Source organism: Ochotona curzoniae, unplaced genomic scaffold, assembly GCF_017591425.1.
Source record: "Ochotona curzoniae isolate NIBS_2020 unplaced genomic scaffold, NIBS_Ocur_1.0 scaffold_2683, whole genome shotgun sequence".
NCBI classification, from domain to species: domain Eukaryota; kingdom Metazoa; phylum Chordata; class Mammalia; order Lagomorpha; family Ochotonidae; genus Ochotona; species Ochotona curzoniae.
Genome location: NW_024467100.1, coordinates 8,949,556 through 8,969,585, shown reverse-complemented (window position 1 = coordinate 8,969,585; position 20,030 = coordinate 8,949,556). Strand labels below are relative to the sequence as shown.

General features: G+C 57.9%; 1 protein-coding gene across 1 annotated transcript in view; it reads left to right on the top strand.

Moving 5' to 3' along the window:
• Nucleotides 1-18,367, top strand: part of KIRREL1 (kirre like nephrin family adhesion molecule 1) — a 99,979-nt gene extending 81,612 nt beyond the window's left edge. Inside the window, exons 2-15 of the mRNA XM_041003186.1 lie at nt 730-879; nt 2,495-2,644; nt 7,143-7,300; nt 8,918-9,068; nt 10,909-11,014; nt 11,140-11,288; nt 11,413-11,540; nt 12,454-12,580; nt 12,663-12,763; nt 14,154-14,352; nt 15,384-15,491; nt 15,649-15,788; nt 16,244-16,321; nt 16,475-18,367. Coding sequence (XP_040859120.1) covers nt 730-879; nt 2,495-2,644; nt 7,143-7,300; nt 8,918-9,068; nt 10,909-11,014; nt 11,140-11,288; nt 11,413-11,540; nt 12,454-12,580; nt 12,663-12,763; nt 14,154-14,352; nt 15,384-15,491; nt 15,649-15,788; nt 16,244-16,321; nt 16,475-16,951 — 2,222 coding nt within the window. The 3' untranslated portion in view covers nt 16,952-18,367. The remainder of the gene's footprint in view (nt 1-729; nt 880-2,494; nt 2,645-7,142; nt 7,301-8,917; nt 9,069-10,908; nt 11,015-11,139; nt 11,289-11,412; nt 11,541-12,453; nt 12,581-12,662; nt 12,764-14,153; nt 14,353-15,383; nt 15,492-15,648; nt 15,789-16,243; nt 16,322-16,474) is intronic.
• Nucleotides 18,368-20,030: the final 1,663 nt, after the last annotated feature.

Here is a 20,030-nt window from a genome sequence, read left to right as displayed (position 1 = left end):
CAGGTGTGTCGATGTGTGCACACTCATGGGCTTGGCGGCAAGGGCCGGTGTACCAGGACATTGGTTCAGAGCGCTTCTGTACAGGATACGCTCCCCACCCTGGCAGCTTCTGTGGGCACTGTTGTCTGCCCCCACAGACTCCGTCAGCCCTCCCACACCTTCCGGATGCTCCGGAGGGTATTATGCATGCAGGTGCACACTTACGTTGCCTGGTGTTGGCTCAAGTGACACATGTCATGGTGCTTTCACATGTGTGGGTCTGAGTTCTGAGCAGCGTCCCCAGTGGCCACTGTTAAAAATGCATCGTCTGTTAGCCTGGGTGTGGGGTGAGGCAGCGTGGGTGTGAGTGGGACAGCAGCATGGCACGCGCTCTAACCCCAGCCCTGTCCTGGAAGTTCCCGTCGTTTTGGCCCTGGATCCTCCTGTTTTCCTTTGTGAAGTGAGAGCCTTGGATTGGCCCCATCTCTAAGCCTTTACATAACACTGCACCACTTGCCCTGACTGCGGCTCTGCACTTCAGCTGCTAGAGCCCATTCCCCAGGGCCGTGGAGAAAGCAATATGCAAAGGGTTTAGAGGACCGGGGTCAGGGCTGAAGTGGGGGCAGAGGCTGTCTCCTTCCTGCCCCTTGCAGGCTGCAGTGGGGTGAACCTGGGAGAGAGTAGGGTAGCCTCTTCGTGGAGCCCCCTCTCTTCACTCATCTGACATAGTGCCGGCTTTGACTTTGCCAGGGACCCAGACCCGCTTCAGCCAGGAGCCAGCCGACCAGACCGTGGTGGCCGGGCAGCGTGCCGTGCTGCCGTGTGTGCTGCTCAACTACTCCGGCATCGTGCAATGGACCAAGGACGGACTGGCCCTGGGCATGGGCCAGGGCCTCAAAGGTGAGTTGCAGCTGTCCGGCCAGCCTAGCATGCCAGCTGTTGGATCGTCGCCCCCCCCCGCCCCCCGCAGGGCGCCCCCGCCATTCCCCATCTGAGCATGGACTCCTGGATCAGCACCCCTAAGCTTTCTCACTACCTTCCTCCTCCTCTCCCTTTCCTGCTAAGCCCTCCTCTGCTTTCCTGCCTCACAGCTGCAACAGGGGACAGAACCCAGAACCTAGAGAGGAAAAGGAAACCAAGAAAGCTTTACAAAGAGAGCTCCAGGCAGGCGCCAACAGGGTTGTGCAGGCAGACAGAGGTCAAGCAGGAGGCACTGGGAGCCTCCAGGGCCCTGCAGGTGTCGGGGAGGGAACTTTTCATGTCCTGCAAGTGGCCCTCTGACAGCCTGGGCTGCAGCCTCTGTCCTCCCCTTTCCCTGGCAGCATCTGCTCAGAGGCCGGCAGCTCATTGATATCGGCCTGAGCACTCATTTGTTTATTTGTTCATTTAATAAGCATTTACTTAGCATTGACTGTGTAGCTGGTACTGAAGAAAACCTAATAATTCAAAGGCAGAAAACAAACCAGCCTCCTTAAGCAAGCGCAGAGACCTTGGAAAGGCTCCAGCTGAGTGGGCAGGGAGTCGGGACACCTGGATTCCAGCCCTGCCTCTGACACCTGCCAGCTGGGTAGCTTTAGGAAAGCCATTTGTCATCTCTGAACCTCAGTTTGCCGACTGGTGAATGGGCCCGTCTGCCTCAGCTGCCCCCTTGGGAGTCTTGAATCCTGGGAGAGAACCCAGTGCGGTGGTAGAAGCGAGGAGGAATGGGGGGCTTCACCATTTGAGTCCTGCTGTGGAGGGGACTGAGGTTATTTGCTGTGGGCCCCACATGTTTGCGCAGGTAATGGAGTTGTGTGTGGAGCCCTCTGTGTGAAGGAAAGAGATGGGTCTGGTAGAGCTATTGATGAGAGAGAGGTCGATAGATATGGAGTGAGAACAATCAATAGCCTCTGGACACAAGGAGACAATGGGAGGGAGCTGGTGCTGGGGACTGGGGACGGGGAGTGGGAGGAGGAAGGTGAGAGCCAGCGGCACCCCACCAGGGGGCTGCCAGGACCCTCCCTCCCGTGTGAGTGGGGGTGAGACCTCAGCCTGCCTCTGCCCACGAAGGTGCCCCCAAATGAGCTCATGTCTGTGCTGCAATGCCCTAATTTCCTCGCGCCTACACTCTCCCCCTCTCTTTTCCTCCCTGCTGTCTGCCTTTTTTTTCTCCCTCCTTTCTCTCCTATCATTATGAAAGACATTTGTCTGCAAACAGCTTCAGAAATTTTGTCCGCTCCTGCTCATCTCCCGGCTTCTGCTCGCCCCACTGTCTGCCCCTCCTGCGCCCACACTCCCTTCTCGCTGTGGTGGTGGCGGGGGGAGCCGTGGGAGGAGTGCCGTGACATCACAGTCTGGGATCTCACTACCTCAGGTGCCCATGCTGTGCCAGGAGAGGGTAGAGGGTGGAGTGCTGGCCCGGCCGGGGCGGGGCAGCCCTCCTCTCCCTCACCTCTTCCGACCTGAGGATGAAAGGTGGGGGGGCCAGGTAGTCCCTAAGCCTCACCCTGGGTCTCCCCCTTTTCTGTCCCTGCAGCCTGGCCGCGGTACCGGGTCGTGGGCTCTGCCGACTCGGGGCAGTACAACCTGGAGATCGCAGACGCCGAGCTGTCTGACGACGCTGCCTACGAGTGCCAGGCCACGGAGGCCGCCCTGCGCTCCCGGAGGGCCAAGCTCACCGTGCTCAGTAATGATTCCACACCCCTCGTGCCCCCAGTCTCTCCCCATGCCCCACTGTGCCCGTTCTCGCCCAGGCCTTCCCTCTCCATCTCCTGCTTTAAGTTCCTCCGAAGTGCACATAGAAGAGAGTGGGCAGAGGGTGCAGGCACTCACACCAGCGGGACACAGCCTCTCTCTCCCCCAGCTCCTTGGCAGACAGGCTCACTGGGAAGGCAGCTTCCTTCTCTCTCTCACCAACTCCTCGCTCCTCTCCTTCTTGCACCACCTCCCAGTCCTTCCTCCCCCATCAGTGCCCACCCCCTCTCTCTGGGAACCCCCTTGGGGAGCAGGGGAGCAGGGCTGGAAGGGCTGAGCATGGGATCGGGTGGGGAGGGCTCCCGTGGCTGCCGTGGGAGGGCCTATCTCCTGGAAGTCAAACGCCTGGCAGCAGTGCACAGGCAGGCAGAGCAGATGTCCGTCTATGGTAACCCCGGGGCCATTTGCATAATGAGGGCCGGCCCCTCGCTCACAGCACCCGAATGAGGCCAGCTCTGGCTGGCCCCTCGCTCCTCAGTCTTTCTGCCCCCGTCCGGCTCTGTTGTGTCACTCGCTGTGTGCCCCCTGCCTCTCTGGCGCTTTCAATATCTCTGGCTGTACTCTTCTGCCCGTGGTGGCCCTCTGCCCACCCTGCCATCACCAACCCCGCCCCTATCTGCCTTCCTGCCCCCGCCCACTTCTGGCCGAAAGCACTGCTTTGAGGGAAGATCCCAGGGAGGAAGGAGTTGGAAGCCAGCAAAGGTTTGGCGTGGGGGGAGGGCAGTGAGAATGTGAGTGCAGCACGAAGAGCCTTCATCTGCTGGGCCCCTGACACACCTCAGCCTTGTGTACACCATGACCACAAGGGGCATCCCATCCCGTCTGCGGGATCAGCTTGCATAGTGTGGTGCCACCTGCTGCCCCACCACTCGCTGTAGTGGGTGCTGCCAAGTGCAGGGGTACACACTGGTGCCTGGCGTCACAGCAGGTGAGGCTGGGAGCACTGGACTGCCCGTTTCTTTGGCTGTGAAGGCCCTTCAGTACTAGGACTGGTGGATGCCTCGTTTCCCCTTCTCTAGGACTCAAGAGGGAGGACTCAGCCAGGAGCAGGAGCAGGATTCCAGAGCAAGACTAGTCCACACCCTCCGTGGAGTATGGAGTGTCATTCTGTACCGGGTGGGGAAGGAGGACATGTAGAAGACCTTCCCTCCCCCTTCCTCCATTGCTCATGCCCTGGAGAGCTGCCATCCTCACCAGGGGCCCTTTGCTGTCACATCTCAGCACAAGAAGGAGAGACGGAGCAAAATTCAACACAGCTCCCACGTGCTGCAGGATAAAGCCTTAAAGTGGCATCTTCCAGTGGCTTGGCTTAATCCAGGAAAGATTCCTGGAGGAGGAGAATGTCCTGGGAGAGTGCTTTATTAAAACTCCTGCAAGCTCAGTGAATCAGAGCTCTACAAGCCGGAGACCAGCTGTGGGGCTGAGGATGGGGACCCTCCCTAACCCAGTGGGGTCATTTGAGAACGCGAGAGGAAAGGAGAGACAGGAATGGTTAGTTGGCCTGGCCCTTCTGCCACTCCTCTTGTTTACATTCTGCACCTGCAGCCACACTCAGGCAGGAGGAATCACAGCCGCCCTAGACCCTCTCCTGCCTGCCTGCCCACGCAGTCTGGACACAGTCCACTTTGGCTGGACACAGTCTGGGGACCCAGAGATGAAGCAGTGCAGAAACGAGGAGTGGGCTGACCTAACGTCTGGGATCAGCCTTCCCACCCATCACCAGCGCCCACACATGCCCTTCTTCCCCTACCATGCCCGGTTATGGTCCCTCTAGCTCCCTGGGGTTGGCTCTTTTCAGAACAGTCTCCTTTGGTGCTGAGCTTTGAGATGAGGCCCCTACCCCCTTGGTCTGGTCCCTGCAGACAGAGTGCAAGGCGCCCTCATCATTCACTGCGATAACAACACGGCTGTAGCTAAAATGAGCACGGCTTCCGGTCAGGCTGGCTGGTTCATGGCCCAACTCTGCCATTTCACTCACCCTCAGGTCTCCAAGCTTGTGGGCGTCACCTCCCGAACCTGGGCTCCTTATCTGTAAATTGGGGTTAATGATATTTACCGTGAAAGGATTAATGAGATGCACTTTGTGGTGAGGATTAAATGAAATCATAGACATGAGCCCTCGAGCTGAGCGGTGCTGGCCGGCCCCGAGTGAACATGGAAGTGGCTGCCTCTCACATTACAGTGTGCTGCAGGCTTCAAGGCCCAGAGCTCCTGTTACCTCCACAGTGACACCTGGGTGGGGGTGGGGAGGAACAGGTGTCGCTTGGAGACTTAACAAGGAAACTGAGGCCACGTGGTCACCCAGGTGTAAGTCATGGCTCCTAACAGCTCGTCCATGAGTGCATGGACTCCCAGTGGGTGCTCTCCCTGCAGGGTGAACAGACACCAGCAGCAACCTCACTTCCCTTTACCCCCCTCCACCACCACACCCTGTGCTGATGGCGTCGATGGCCGAGAAATCCTTGAGAAAGATGGGTTAGTGGCACAGGTGACAGGTGGATGCTCTTTGTCTCAACAAAACAGAAGAAACATAAGAAGAATAAGGAGGGAACACCCCTTCCCTTCCCCCAGGGGGGTCTCCACACACCTGGGCACCTGGGTGTGGGTGGTATCTCTGCTTGTGCAAATTTAGCACTCTTCTCCCCAGGCCCCCACTCTCAGGCGTGGCAGCAGCGTGTGGCCTTGCAGGGGCCAGGCTGAGCCACACTCACAGACCTTGAGCCGCAGCCCTGTAACCTCTCCTGTCCACCTGTTCTTCCTGTCCCCACCCCCAGACCTGCACTCATGTGGCCTCGGAACACATTACAGCAAGGAGTGAGGAGAAGGCGCCAGGTCAGAGGATGGGTAACCTGCCATAAGTCAGTGCAGCTGTTGGCTGTGTCTGGGCCCTGACCCTCACCTGTCTGGGCCATGACCCTCACCCGTGCCCACGCCACAGACCCTGCACCTCACAGCCTAGGTTTTGCCTCTGATGAAGGGGGAAAAACAACTTGAGATTTGATGGCTTTATGATAGGGACTTACCCAAGATCCCTGGGAAGGCCAACATAAAGGTATCAGAATTTGAAACCAGGACAGTCAGACCCTGCATGGGTCATTCTACAGACCCCCCCCCCCCAACATGGGGAGAAATGGACCAGGACAGCCAGACCCTACGTGGGTCATTCTGCAGGATCACCCCCACACACACCAACATGGGGAGGCGGGGGAATAGACGGCAGGGCCAGGGCACCCACCAGGGATGTCTTAACCCTGGAAGCCCAAAGGCCCAGGCCCTTGTCTCCTAAACTCCCGGGACAGGCCTGTTCACCTCCAGGGAGCTCCTGCTGTTCGGTCTCAAGGGTTCACTCTAGAAAACTTCAGAGTTTTTCTTGTCTTTCCCGGAAAGGAGCATGCAAAACCATTTCTGGTTTCTGGCTGAAGAGGGAGCTGGTCAGAAAGATGATGATCAGGGACCCTTTGTTTTTGTCCCTTCCATCATCTACTCATCCATCCAGCAGACAGCCCTGCTGTCAGCACAGCTCTGCCTGTGACATTGGGGTTGGAGATAAGCAGCCTCTATCAGGGAACTTCCCATCTGGCTCACCTGCCCCGTCCCCAACCTCATCCTCATCTCCTGCTTGTTAGCATCAGTCATCAGTTCCCAAGCGTTGAGCAGGGGCCCACATTGGCCACACTGAGGGCTCTGGAGAGCATCCAGAGTAAGACAGGGGTCTGGGAAGGGAAGCAGTTTGGGTTGGGAGAGGGCCAGATGATCAGTGGATCCCAGGGGGATGGTGCGAAGAGTGACCTACGTGGTGGAGTGGGGTGGAGGCATAGAACACCCTGTGTCCCTCACTCTTGGGCCGCTGGGTGACACTCTGTTAGAAGCTGTGAGGGCAGGACGCGTGGAAGCAGTAGCATTAACAAGGATGATGAGGTGAGAAATTGCAGGGGGTTAGCTCAGGGACACGGGAACAAACAGCAGGCTGAGGCACTTGGAACTCACGCAGTTGTAGCCATTGAAGGCGTCAGAACAAGGGAGTGGCCCAGTCCCGTCTGAGCTACAGGAAAATGCTGGCCTTGCCCCAGGGGGTGGCTGTAACAGGCCTACCCTGTCCGGCTGCCCGGGTGCAGAGGGACAAACAAGAAAGGAAGGGCACAAGCCACGTGTGGAATGGCTGCCTTGTGGTGAACACAAGCCCCAAGGCAGCCCGCAACCCCATCCAGTTGGGAGTGCTAGCACCTGGGATGAACTAGGAGAGGAAGGCGTGAACTTCCAGGGTGGGGAGTGGGGGTGATGGCTGGGAATCCCTGATGTGAGCCGAGAATCATGGGTGAAGCTGCCACCCGAGGAGCAGGGCTGGGGCAACTGCAGTCAGGGACAGTGTCAGCCACTGCCCCCTCCACCGACACTGGGCTGACTCACCCCGCTATCCGCTGTCCCTACAGTCCCGCCGGAGGACACCAGGATTGACGGAGGCCCTGTGATCCTGCTGCAGGCAGGCACTCCCCACAACCTCACGTGCCGTGCCTTCAACGCCAAGCCTGCCGCCACCATCATCTGGTTCCGGGACGGGACGCAGCAGGAAGGCGCTGTGGCCAGCACGGTAAGACTTGGCTTGCTCCCCCTGCCCTTCTCGGGCCCAGCCTGCCCTCATCTTTCCTTCTCCAGGTGTCCGCCCATGGACACAGACGCGAGGAAGGGCTGTGGAATGTCTCAGGATACACTTGGGAAATCCGGGGCTCCGAGTCAGGATGTGGATTCCTGAGTTCGCTGCCTAAGTCTCCCTAAGCAGAGGCTTAGGCAGCGAGGGTCATTCTACCAGGCGCTGAATGCCAGGCACTGTGTATGCCCAGCACTTCATGCACAGACTCCCTCCATCCTCACTGGAGCCCCATCAAGTAGGTATGGACCGGAGGGAGCCGGCGGTCACCGGCGGTCACCTCACTGGAAGGCAGCAGAGCTGGGATTCATACTGTTCCCCACAGTTCGCTTTGTTAACACCTTGTCCCAGACACCACGACCAAGGGGTAGGAGAAGCAGGGTCTCTGACCGTGCACGTTTCAGAGAGGCAGAAACCATGGCAGAGAAAGATGTCGGGTGCTTCATCCAGGGCCACGCACCAGAGAATCAGAATCTACATCCGCTGTTCAGGGTCCCTTCTGCCAGCTGGGGGCAGGTGCACCTGTGTGCCCCAGTCATCTACTTCAAGTGCTGGAGGAGAGGCTGCTCTCCCGCGTGGTGAGGAGGGCCTCCTGCGTGCCTGTGGACTCTGGCCTCGGCATCACCGTTGGACAAACAGTGATGTGGCCTCAGTGGTGCTCAGCCTCTTCCCTCTTCCCTGGCTGCATCTTTGGAAACATCCCGACTTCTTGGCTGCATCCCTACACATGGGTTTCTTAATGGCCACTTCCCACCCACCCCATTTTTCATGTCCTTAGAGATGGTGGGTTTGCAGAGCAGTGTAGGGGAGCCAGGATGCATGCATGGCAGTGAAGCTCCAGCCTGCCTTAGAGTCACAGTATATTTCTCATGGGTGCTTTGTGATAACAAGAAACAACACGCAGGTTCCTGGGACCACATTCAGGGACTCTAGGGATGGGCAACACCACGCCAGCAAGACGGGGAGACTTTTGAACCCCTTCATCACCCCCCAAGGAATGTGCAAGTTAGTACAGAAACCCCTGGTGGCTACCACTGTGGTGTAGTGGGTGAGGCTACTGTCTGCAGTGCCAGCATCCTGTATGGGCACTGGTTTTTGTCCTGGCTGCACCACTTTTTAAAGAAAAAAAATTTTTTTTAATTGGAAAGTCAGATTTATAGAGAGAAGGAGAGACGAGAGGAAGATCTTCCATCTACTGGTTTGCTCCCCAGATGGCAGCAATGGCTAGGGCTGGGCCAAGCAGAAGCCAGGAGCTTCTTCTGGATCTCCCACACGGGTACAAAGTCCCAAGGCTTTAAGCCATCTTCTCCTGTTTTCCCAGGCCACAAGCAGGGAGCTGGATGGGAAGTGGAGCAGCTGGGATGTGAACCAGTGCCCACACGGCATCCTGGCACACGCAAGGCGAGAATTTTAGCCACTAGGCTACTGCGCCGGGCCAAGGCTGTCCCACTTCAGCTCAAAGTGGTTCTGCATCCCAAGCTCCACTCCGAGAGGGCGCCCCTTGGCAGCAGAGGAGGGGCTTCTGGCCTGACCTTGTCTGCCCGCCTCGCCCCTCCCCAGGAGCTGCTCAAGGATGGGAAGCGGGAGACAACCGTCAGCCAGCTGCTCATTAACCCCACGGACCTGGACATCGGGCGCGTCTTCACGTGCCGCAGCGTGAACGAGGCCATCCCAAGCGGCAAGGAGACGTCCATTGAGCTCGACGTGCACCGTGAGTGGGGGCCAGGGAGCAGCCTGGGGCAGGGCGGTGCGGAGGGGAGGGACGTGGCCTCCCGGGGAGCACAGGGCGGCACCGCAGACCCTGAGGGCATCGACTGTGGAGTCGGGCTGTCCCTGGTTCTAGGCCAGTGTGTTCTTTGGGGCAATGGTTTAACTTCTCTCAGCCTCAGTTTCCAGTTCTATATACTTGGCAGAAAGTAAAATGAGGACCTGTAATCCCTGACCCATAGTTCCAAATGAAAAGTGATTTGGGAACCAGACACTGTGGCTCCGGAGGACCAGCCGGCTCTGGGAAGCTGCCCGCCCGTCCTGCAGTGCCCGAGCTCAAGTGCCCGCCTTCTCTTCCGGTGCAGCTTCCCGCTAATGTGATTCAAGCCTTTTTTTTTTTTTTAAATTTTGTCAATCTTTACAAAGTTAATTTGGGCAAAAAGGGTCAGGGGCTACAGGAAAGTGGGTAAGACTATTATTTCCACATTGTTTCCTTCATACATCTGAGGTACAGGGGGATATTGAGGGAGAAGCCCCACCCGGTTTCCCACCCACCCCAAGTCCCGCAAGTGGGGCATGCTCCGAGATGCTCATTGAAGTGGTTTCAATAGGTCACCAGTTTTGAAATTGCTGCCAATCTTGCCTCTCCAAACACGATGAGGTTGTTGAAAAATCCATTAATTGACATTGTCCATCATAGCGTCTCTATTTGCCTGGTATTTTGTTGCCAACCTATAGCTGAGGTGGTTGATTAACTTGTTCCATCTTCTGTCCCTTCATGGTTAGGGTTCTGTCTGGCATTTCAATTGGGGAGATCACCAAAGAAACTTCGTCTGAGGTGTTCCCAGGCCAGATACTTGTATGCACCAGCAAGCACAGGGCCCAGCACAGTCCATCACCCAGTCAGCTGGTTGTTGCAATTGCTGGGTTGGTTCTGAAGCCTTTTATTAAGGAAAAGGTTTTAATTTGTTTTACTTGAAAGTCAGAGTGACAGAGAGAGAGACAAAAAGATCTTCCTGCTGGTTCACTGTCCAGCTGGCCCCAACAACCAGAACTGAATGAGTTTAAACTGGGAGTTCCCATGTAGGTGCAGGGGCCTAAGGCTTTCAGCCCTCCTCCACACTTAGGGGATTGGATTGGAAGTGGAGAACCTGGGATTTGAACCAGTGCCCATGTGGGATCCTGGTGCCACAGTCAGAGGATTAGCTGGCTATGTCACCACACCAACCCCAGTAAATCTTGAAAAAAAATAATAAATTGGTGATTTGGTGACCAAGACTGAGCTGAGACTGTCCCTGGTCATTTGGTGGCTGTGTATCGCTGCAGCTGTATTCAAGCATGTGATTATGGGGTGTTCCCCAGATACTGCCGCGGGCCTTACGTAGTTCATGGCCTTTTGCATATACAGAAAAATTCCAAATTCTGTAACATGTCCAATTCCAAGGATTGAAAGTTAGATACTGTGGACCTGTCCTGCTTCCGGAGGCTGTGAGCATGAAATAAGTCATAGTGCAGAGCATCCAGCACCCACTGTGCCATCCTTGTAAGGGCTCAACAGATACCCCTGCCCAGGGAGACCCACCAGGTGGTGTTGCAATGGAGAGCCAAGTGAGCCCGCACTGACGCCTAGTGGCCACCAGCAGTCATTACATTAGCTGACTTCTATGTTCCCTTTACCATCCTCTATGATCACCCCTGCCGGTCCCCTAGAGGCTTCATGTGGGAAAAGGTGAGAAAGAGAGCTTGCTTCTGGAGCTGCACACTCAGATCCCTCCCTCAGTGCTGAGCGTTGAGGTCTCAGTGTATGCGCCGGGGATCCTGACTTGCTGTGACCTGCATTACAGATCCTCCTACCGTGACCCTGTCCATCGAGCCACAGACAGTGCAGGAGGGCGAGCGCGTCGTCTTCACGTGCCAGGCTACTGCCAACCCCGAGATCCTGGGCTACAGGTGAAGGGGTCGGGCGGGAGTGCTCTAGGGAGGCCGGGAGGATGGTGGATGTCTGCAGGAAGGGTGACAGCAGCAGGAGGCCGGGTCAGAGCCCTGATCCCAGCTGTCTGTTGCCTCCTCCCCAGGTGGGCCAAGGGGGGCTTCCTAATTGAGGACGCCCATGAGAGTCGCTATGAGACCAATGTGGATTACTCCTTCTTTACGGAGCCTGTGTCCTGCGAGGTCCACAACAAAGTGGGGAGCACCAACGTCAGCACTTTAGTGAACGTCCACTGTGAGTGGTTAGATGGCCGGGCCTGGAGGGGGAGGAGGGAAGATGGGGTGGGGAGGGCCCCAGAGCAGGAGGGTTAGAGCCATGATGGCCGAGGACCCTCACGAGCTGCCCCTGTCTGCCTCAGTTGCCCCCCGCATCGTAGTGGACCCCAAGCCTACGACCACAGACATTGGATCTGATGTGACCCTCACCTGTGTCTGGGTTGGGAATCCCCCTCTCACCCTCACCTGGACCAAGAAGGACTCCAACATGGTAAGACTTGCCTTGTCTTTTCCTGATGGAAGGCAGGGGTGTGGGCTGCGGTGGGGTGTGGGCTGCGGTGGGGTGTGGGCTGCGGTGGGGTGTGGGCTGCGCTGGGGTGTGGGCTGCGCTGGGGTGTGGGCTGCGGTGGGGTGTGGGCTGCGGTGGGGTGTGGGCTGCGGTGGGGTGTGGGCTGCGGTGGGGTGTGGGCTGCGGTGGGGTGTGGGCTGTGGTGGGGTGTGGGCTGCGCTGGGGTGTGGGCTGCGGTGGGGTGTGGGCTGTGGTGGGGTGTGGGCTGCGGTGGGGTGTGGGTGTGGAAGAGGAATCTTTGTAGCATCTTAAGATTGGGAGGAAAAGGATAGTACTTGTGGTTGGCCCCCACCTCATGTCACAGGACAGCTCCGGTCCAGCTGGGGGAGGGGCGGGCAGGACGTGGTCGGGGCAGCCGCGGGATGGAGGGGAGAGGGTCTCCAGATAGAGCTGCTGCCGTGGTGAGAGATGGGACAAGTGGATGCCACACAGGAGAGTCGAGAAGGGGGTGGGATTGGCTCAAGAAGCTTGGAGCTGTAGCTTTCACGCTTAGAGGGTTTGGTTTGGAATCCCAGGAAGAAATTTTAGAGGAGGGTGTCCCACCCCTTTGGGCAATGAAAACAGGACAGGCCATGTCCTCTTGAAAGTATTACAGCCTTCACTTGCCGTCTCTGCCCCTGCCTCCTGCCCCATCCCCTCCCACTCTTGTAGCTGTATAAGTGCCAGACTGTTTAGTAGAGCTGGGGAGGGACCGAACGGGCTCAGGAACCCTGTTTCTGGGAATTCACTTGTGGCCCTTCCTGCTTTCTTTCCAATGCCTCCAACGCGGGGGCCCTCCTGGACCTAGGGGCCCAGGCCTCCTGGCTCCCCACCCGAGGCTGCTCTCTCTGCCCAGGTCCTGAGTAACAGTAACCAGCTGCTGCTGAAGTCTGTGACCCAGGCTGATGCGGGCACCTACACCTGCCGGGCCATCGTGCCTCGCATCGGGGTGGCTGAGCGGGAGGTGCCGCTGTATGTGAACGGTGAGTGGTCTGGGAGGGCGCTGGGTCCCGGGCGGGCAGCGCAGCAGGCTGTGACCGACCCCACGGGTCTTGTCGCTCACAGGTCCCCCCATCATCTCCAGCGAGGCCGTGCAGTACGCTGTTAGGGGTGATGGTGGCAAAGTGGAGTGTTTCATCGGGAGCACCCCACCCCCAGACCGCATCGTGAGTGTCGGCCCTTCCTCCCCCGCTGCCCATCTTGCTCTCTGGCCCAGCCACCTTCCTGCCCTCTCGCTTTGCATCTCTGACTTCTGCATCCCTCCGCTGCACTTGCTGCTCCTCCTCTGCCTCTCTGCCCTCTATGCCTTTACCTGCTCACACAGCCCATCTTCCCTCTCGCATCCCACGTGGCCTGCAGCAGGTGACTTGGAGTTTTGAACTTCAGTCTCCGCTTCTGTAAAACAGAGGCCACACCCCTTGGCCAACCCCCAGGCTTGCTGAGAAGTGTTCGCAGCAACAGGTGTGGCACCTGCTAAGGGCGTGCAGTCACTTCTGGCCAGCACTCTTGCTGTTTCTGCTCCCCGGCCATTCCTTTGTCTCCTGATTGCTCTGCTGTGCTCCTCTCCTCCTATTCGCCCCTCTCCCTCTACCCGCCATCCAGTTCTGGCTTCCCACCTCGTCCCACTCTTTCCTCCTTCTTGCTCCTGGCCCCCTCGCCACCTCCTCGCTTCTTTCTCCTCTCCCCCACGCTATGAGCCATTAATTCCTTCTGTGACCATTAACCGTCAAACCCCTCATCACATTTAATGACCATTTGGCTAACTCCAGGGCTGCCCAGGGACACTTCATTACCACGGCCGCCTGGGCTGCGGGCAGCTGGGCTCCTGGGAGGCTCTGCTTCGCCGAGCGGGAGGAACGATTCCTGGAAAGGAGCCAGCTCTCAGCTGCTCCCCTCCCGTGGGCTCCACTTTGAGGGGAACACACGTGGGAGATCAGGGATTGGCGGGGAGTGGTCCAGGGAACTCTTCTGGGGAACCTGGGTCAGCCAGGCAGGTGCCTGTGGGCGGGTTAAAACGCACGGCTGAGTGTTGTGGCTTGTGCTCCGTTTGAATCATAGACCATCCAAGCTGTAAGAATCCTCGAACACCATCCAGCACTGGCCTAGTTCTCCCATTTTACAGATGAGAAAACTGAGACTTACAGAAGTAGACATTCCCACCCCCCAACCTCCCACGACACACACACACACAGGGACTTGGCGGGAAAGAGCCAAAAGTTTCCAAATGTTGGCTGGTTGGACCAACTAGACCCACAGCACACTGGGTCTTTACAAAGACCGTGAGTCCTGGACCCCTTTTTGGAGGTTCCCGTTAAGGATGTGCTCCCCAGAATCTCCCTCCGAGGTGCAGTGTTAGCCGTGTTGGGGAGCCACTGCTTCTCCGGCTGAGCGTTTGGGGCTGTGGGTGAACAGGTTCCTTCCAGGGCAAACCTGAGGCCACACTCAAGCACACAGGGGAGTAAGTGAGGGGACCTTGGGGGAAGCTCTGGTGACACTTTAGGCAGATGCTGCTGCCACCGGCCGCTCCTCCACTCCTTTCTGCCCTCCACACTGCAGGCTTGGGCGTGGAAGGAGAACTTCCTGGAGGTGGGGACCCTGGAGCGCTATACGGTGGAAAGAACCAACTCGGGCAGCGGCGTGCTGTCCACACTCACCATCAACAACGTCATGGAGGCCGACTTCCAGACACATTACAACTGCACTGCCTGGAACAGCTTCGGGCCGGGCACGGCCATCATCCAGCTGGAAGAGCGAGGTGACTGGCTGTGCTGGTGTCCGCCGGCGTGCAGGGCAGCCAGGGCCTGACGCTGGGCTTGGAGCTGGAGCACTTTTGGTGCTATGCTGGGTAGATCCACTCACTCGGTGGACCATGGCTTGGGCCTCTGTGTGTGCCAGGCGCCCTTGACCCATCCCTGCATCTAAGAAACATTTAGTTTGGTGGTGGAACTTGGAGCAGATGAGTTCAGAGGGAGAAAAATCAAGTGATCCATGAAAAAGAGTGCCCTTGCCTCTCTTCCTGGGCCCGTTGAGGATCGCCTGAGCGCGTTTATACAAGAGTGCCTGGCACACAAGAGGCGTTCGGTAGACCTGCCTGCCTCTCCAGGAATTCTTAGTCTACGGGGATGAAAGGTTGCGTTGCTTAAGGTGTGGGTAGACCCAAGAAGGGGGATTTATAACCTTGGCTTTTGGGAACTCTCAGGTCTGGCAAGGAAAGGACAGCTTGGGTTGGTTGGTCTGCATTGTTTCTGGAGAGCCAGCCACTTGACATCAGGGAGATTGGTGGAAAACGGTTGGGGGGTCCCAGGAGCTTGGTCCTGGCTGAGGAAGCCTGTAGGGAAGACAGAGGACTGAGTGGAAGAGCAGCGTGGGCCTCTGTGAGGAAGGTCCCAGAGGGGCAGAGTTGGGAGCAGGCTCTGGGTTCAAGGAGGGCTGCTAGGAGCAGGCAGGCTGAAGGCAGGCATCCTGAGCCCTGGGTGGGCAGGGCTGTCAGGGTGCGCGCAGGGGGGCATGCTGCAGCAGGGGTCATTGCATGAGAAAGGGACCAAGCCTGGAGGTCAAGTTGCTGCCCCACCTGCAGAGCTGAGACCTAACCATGACGTCAGCGCTCACCAAGCTGGAGCCAACTTGAATCCAAACACAGTGTATCCCCAAAGCCACCTTGACCTCCATCTAGTGTTGCTCACAGACTCAGTAAGCCGCAGCCCTGCACACACTCCAGAGCTGCCACCAGGCTTCAGGCAACCCTCGGCCTCACCCCTCCTCCCCTCCTGCTTCCCTCCCTGACAGAGGTGCTCCCTGTGGGCATCATCGCCGGGGCCACCATCGGCGCGGGCATCCTGCTCATCTTCTTCTTCATCGCCTTGGCGTTCTTCCTCTACCGACGCCGCAAAGGCAGTAAGTGCAGGCTCCACCCACGGCCACAGCCCTCTCCTCCCCATTCCAGGGCATGGGGACAGGGAGAGGGAGGGCGTGACCACCAGGGAGAGGGGGGTTGGGATAGCTGGGCTCCCCTGCCCAGAGGCCAGCGGATAGCAGCCCCTACGTGTCCCAGGTCGCAAGGACGTGACCCTGAGGAAGCTGGACATCAAGGTGGAGACAGTGAACCGAGAGCCCCTCACGATGCATTCTGACCGCGAGGACGACACTGCCAGCGTCTCCACGGCCACCCGGGTCATGAAGGCCATCTACTCGGTGAGGGGCCCCTCCCCGTGCACCTGCCCTCTTCCGGCCCTTGGGAGCAGCTGCACCCTAACTCTCTAATGATCCTCCTGCCTGGATCTGTCACACACGCGTACCAGGGTCAGACTGATCCCCCTCCCCACGGTTCTCCACACATTCTCGTCACCCCATCTTTCATCATTTGCTGCCACAGTGTTGGGGGCTGTGACAGAAGTTCTGGATCTAGTGGCACCTGCATTGGGATGAGCCAAAACAAACCCAGAGGGGAGGAGGCCGACCAAGGTTGCTGTAGCCGCGGACTCAGCGCTAGCGCCAGCAACTCAGGCTCCTTCCGCCACATCCTCTGCTGAGGGGACTCGGAGCTCAAGGATGCCTTTGACCTCAAACCCCGGGCATGGGGCGGGGCTGGGGAGGGGGCCACCACCTCAGGGCCTGTGTCCTGACCCCACCCTCCGGCTCCTGTGCAGTCCTTTAAGGATGATGTGGATCTGAAGCAGGACCTGCGCTGTGACACCATCGACACCCGGGAGGAGTACGAGATGAAGGTGAGGAGAGGACGGGGGCCTGGGAGGGCATGAGGAGGCATGCATGGGGACTGAACAGAAACCTGGGGGGGAGCCAGAGGAGGCAGCCTAGACAGCCACGGGAACCCTACTCCCCACCCCCCACCTCCATCCTCTCCTCTTCCTGCCCGCCAGGACCCCACCAATGGCTACTACAACGTGCGTGCCCATGAAGACCGGCCATCCTCCAGGGCCGTGCTCTATGCTGACTACCGTGCCCCCGGCCCTGCCCGCTTTGACGGCCGTCCCTCATCCCGGCTCTCCCACTCCAGTGGCTATGCCCAACTCAACACCTATAGCCGGGCACCCGCCTCTGACTACGGCCCTGAGCCCACCCCCGCTGGCCCTGCCGCCCCAGCTGGCACCGACACAACCAGCCAGCTGTCCTATGAGAACTATGAGAAGTTCAACTCCCACCCTTTCCCTGGGGCAGCCGGGTACCCTACCTACCGGCTGGGCTACCCTCAGGCTCCCCCCTCTGGCTTGGAGCGGACCCCGTATGAGGCGTACGATCCCATTGGCAAGTACGCCACGGCCACTCGGTTCTCCTACACCTCCCAGCATTCGGACTACGGCCAGCGATTCCAGCAGCGCATGCAGACTCACGTGTAGGGACCCTGAGCCCGGCTGGGGCATCTCTGCGGGGCAGAGGAGGCCTTCACAGCTGTTCCCTGATATTCAGGGGCGTTGCTCGTCGCTCCCTGCTCGGACCAGCCTTCCTCCTCCCGCGTGGCAGGTGGGGAGCAGGTCTCCCGGCAACACCACATCCTGAGGATGGTGCTCCGTGCTCGCCCTGGCCTCCCAGGCCTGCTCTTCCCTCTTCTTGAGGAAGTGTCTCTTCTGACCTGTGCTCTGTCCAGGCTCCCGCTCGGCAACAGGGAAGGAGAAGGCTGGGGAGAGCTGAGGGGGCACTTTTTAGCATTCCTTTTCCGTCCTGCCCCTCTGGTCACCTGTGGGTGGAAAAAGGGGTACACAGCGGGGGAAGACAGAGTTTGGCAAAGAGGACGTGAAGGATGGGAGTGCTAGGGCACAGGCAGGTGGGAACTAGGATGCCCCTGCCAGTCCCTCTGTTGTTTGCATTCAAGCCCAGAGTGCATCTCTTCCCACCTTAGGGGACTGCAAAAGGGAACCTCGGATTCACTTAGCTCCTGTTGCTAAAACAGCCCTGAGTTCAAGTCTAGCCTTCGTGTAGCTGAGGCCAAAATGCCAGGTGCCCTGGCCTCCTGTGGGGAACACCTCCGTCAGCGAGCAGAGGGCTCCAGGAGTCCCTGGCAACCCTGCTCCCTTTCCTGTTCTACCCTGGGGCTAGCAGGATGAGTCTGTCTTCACGGAAAGAAAGGGCAGGACCAGCTCCTGAGCTGTGACCAGCCAGCGGGGGGGACTGCTGTGGCTTGCAGAGCTGTCTCCAGCAGCGACACTAGGGGAGCCCCCTCCCACCCCTTTTCTCTCCTCAGGCAACCCCACTTCCTGGCTTTTAACTCTTGAGCCTGCCTGGGATCTGGTGGGGTGGGGTGCTACATTATAGGATGTTTTTCAAAGATAACCTCATTTGGAAAAATGAACAATGAAAACCTCATTTGGAAAACGGACAAAAAAAACTGTAGGGATCTCCCCCCTCCCAAATACAAAGTCCCAGTGGCACGGAAAGGGGGCACCTGTACTCCGCCAGGTTCCTAACTTCCTCCATTACTCTTTGCGTCTCAAGCACTTTGACCCATTTTTTACACATTCAGGTGGTGAGGCCTGTCGCAGAGGCGAGCGCTGTTTGGGTGAAGGACCCCTGCTCTCTGCCTCTGCCAACCTCCCCAGGACCCTACTAGCTGGTCAGGATACGGGAGGTGTTGAGGCAGGCTTCAGTTTGAGTGTCTGTGTTTTATGTTGTTGTTTTTGGACCAATCAGATTCCTTCTTCCACTGTCAGTGCCTTGAGTGTCCAGCTATGGATGACCAGCCCTGCAGGGGGCAGGTGTGTGGGGAGTGGGTATTTGTGAACCAGAGATGTGCTGTCAAAGTGTTCATAGTAATAGGGCAGGGGAGAGCTGAGTGGGGCATTTGCAGAGGAAGCTGGCCAGGAAGTGGCCCTGCTGGAGGAGACCCTGTGCTGTCCTGGGGCATGCTCCAGAAGGGCACCTAGGCACCCACAGCCTGGCCTGGCTGTTGCTTTTTCCATGTGCACACCCACACACATTCCACATGACCAAAGAGAACAGGCACTTCCAAAAGAACTTGTCCCCTGCCCTGGTCTCCCTCCCCAAGAAGCAGCGAGGCGGCTCCTGAAGTCTCTTGGCCTCCCCAGCTGTGCCCAGTGGGAGGGGAGACGCCTGCGGTGCAATTCCCAGAATGCTCCTTGCCCTTTCTCGGTGGTCGCCATTCATTAGTCATGTTCACTTTAATGAGTTACATGCTCATCAGCCACGGGCCATCAGCACCCTTATGGATGGGCCTGTGGGGTGACATTCCCGGTCTTGCTGGTAGTGCCCAGGGAGCCAGCAGCTCCGCCTCCCGTCCCACCGCAACCCCTTGGGCACATTTCGGGCTCCCAGCCGTCTGCCATCCCCAGCAGCCTACACTTTCCCGCAGAGTCCTTTCACAGGACCGCCCTGGGCAGGTGTGCTAAGAAAGCAGGTCCCTGTGCCGACAAATTAATGCAAATTGCGATGATTCTCACAGAAACCAGAAGTCACGGGTAATCCCAATGCAAGCTAAAGATGATAGCGTTTTTTTAAACATGAATATTCCTCAAAGGAAAAAAAAAAGCTTTTTTGGGAGTTTGGCCAGATTCTCTGATTCATACCCTACCCTTTTTGTTGTGAAGTAGCAGGTCCCTTCTGTTGATGGAAAGGCACCTCAGCTGATGGAGAAAGTTGTTAAGGCAGGCAGCTCCTTGGCTGGTCAACCTCTCGGGTGTCAAGTAAGAATGGAGCGAGGGCCAGGGGAACATCTGCAGCCAGGTAAGGCTCTGCCACCTGCCACTGATGCTGCGTCAGAATCTGAAGGGGGACCTGTACCCAGGCCAAATAGGGCAGCTTCCATGGCACATGGGAGGCACTGCCATCAGGGTGTCCCATCATCTGTGGCTGGAGCCCTGAAGGCCCATTCAGATCATCATAGGTCCGGGATGGCCCCGGCCACCGTTGACTTTCTTGCTTCTGTGGGACGAGCCAGGTCGTACAAGTCAAGAACCCAGGTCAGAAACTGCCATTTCTTGGGTGACTTGGCTTAACCTCTTTAGATCTATGGCACACACTCTACCCCCCACCAGTTTCTGGCCTGTGAAGTGACAGGGAAGGCTTCTGTTCTTGCTGTATTCGTTTGGTGGGGCAGGGGCAGCAAGTTGCCCAACCCTGGCAGAGAGCTGGGAAGAGTGCGGGTAAGGTGAGAGCTGGGAGCCAAGAGGGCCTCTCCTGTTGGAAGAAGCCATAGACTTGGGCTTCATTTTGTTGGAAGTGCTGTGAGTTAGTTGCCATCAGGAAATCCCTTTATCCCAAACTGCAACAGATTCACATCCTTGACCTCAGAATAAGATTGATGTGGGGTCAGGCTTTGGCCATTCTCTTATCCGGTATGGTTTCTCTTCAGTTCTGGCAGGTTGGCATAGGGACCAGGGCAAGGTGTGGTGAGTGTTTAGGTTTCAGACAATTACTGTGGGGAAGATAGGGGCAGCTGTCCCCCATCCTAATCTTCAGAAACAT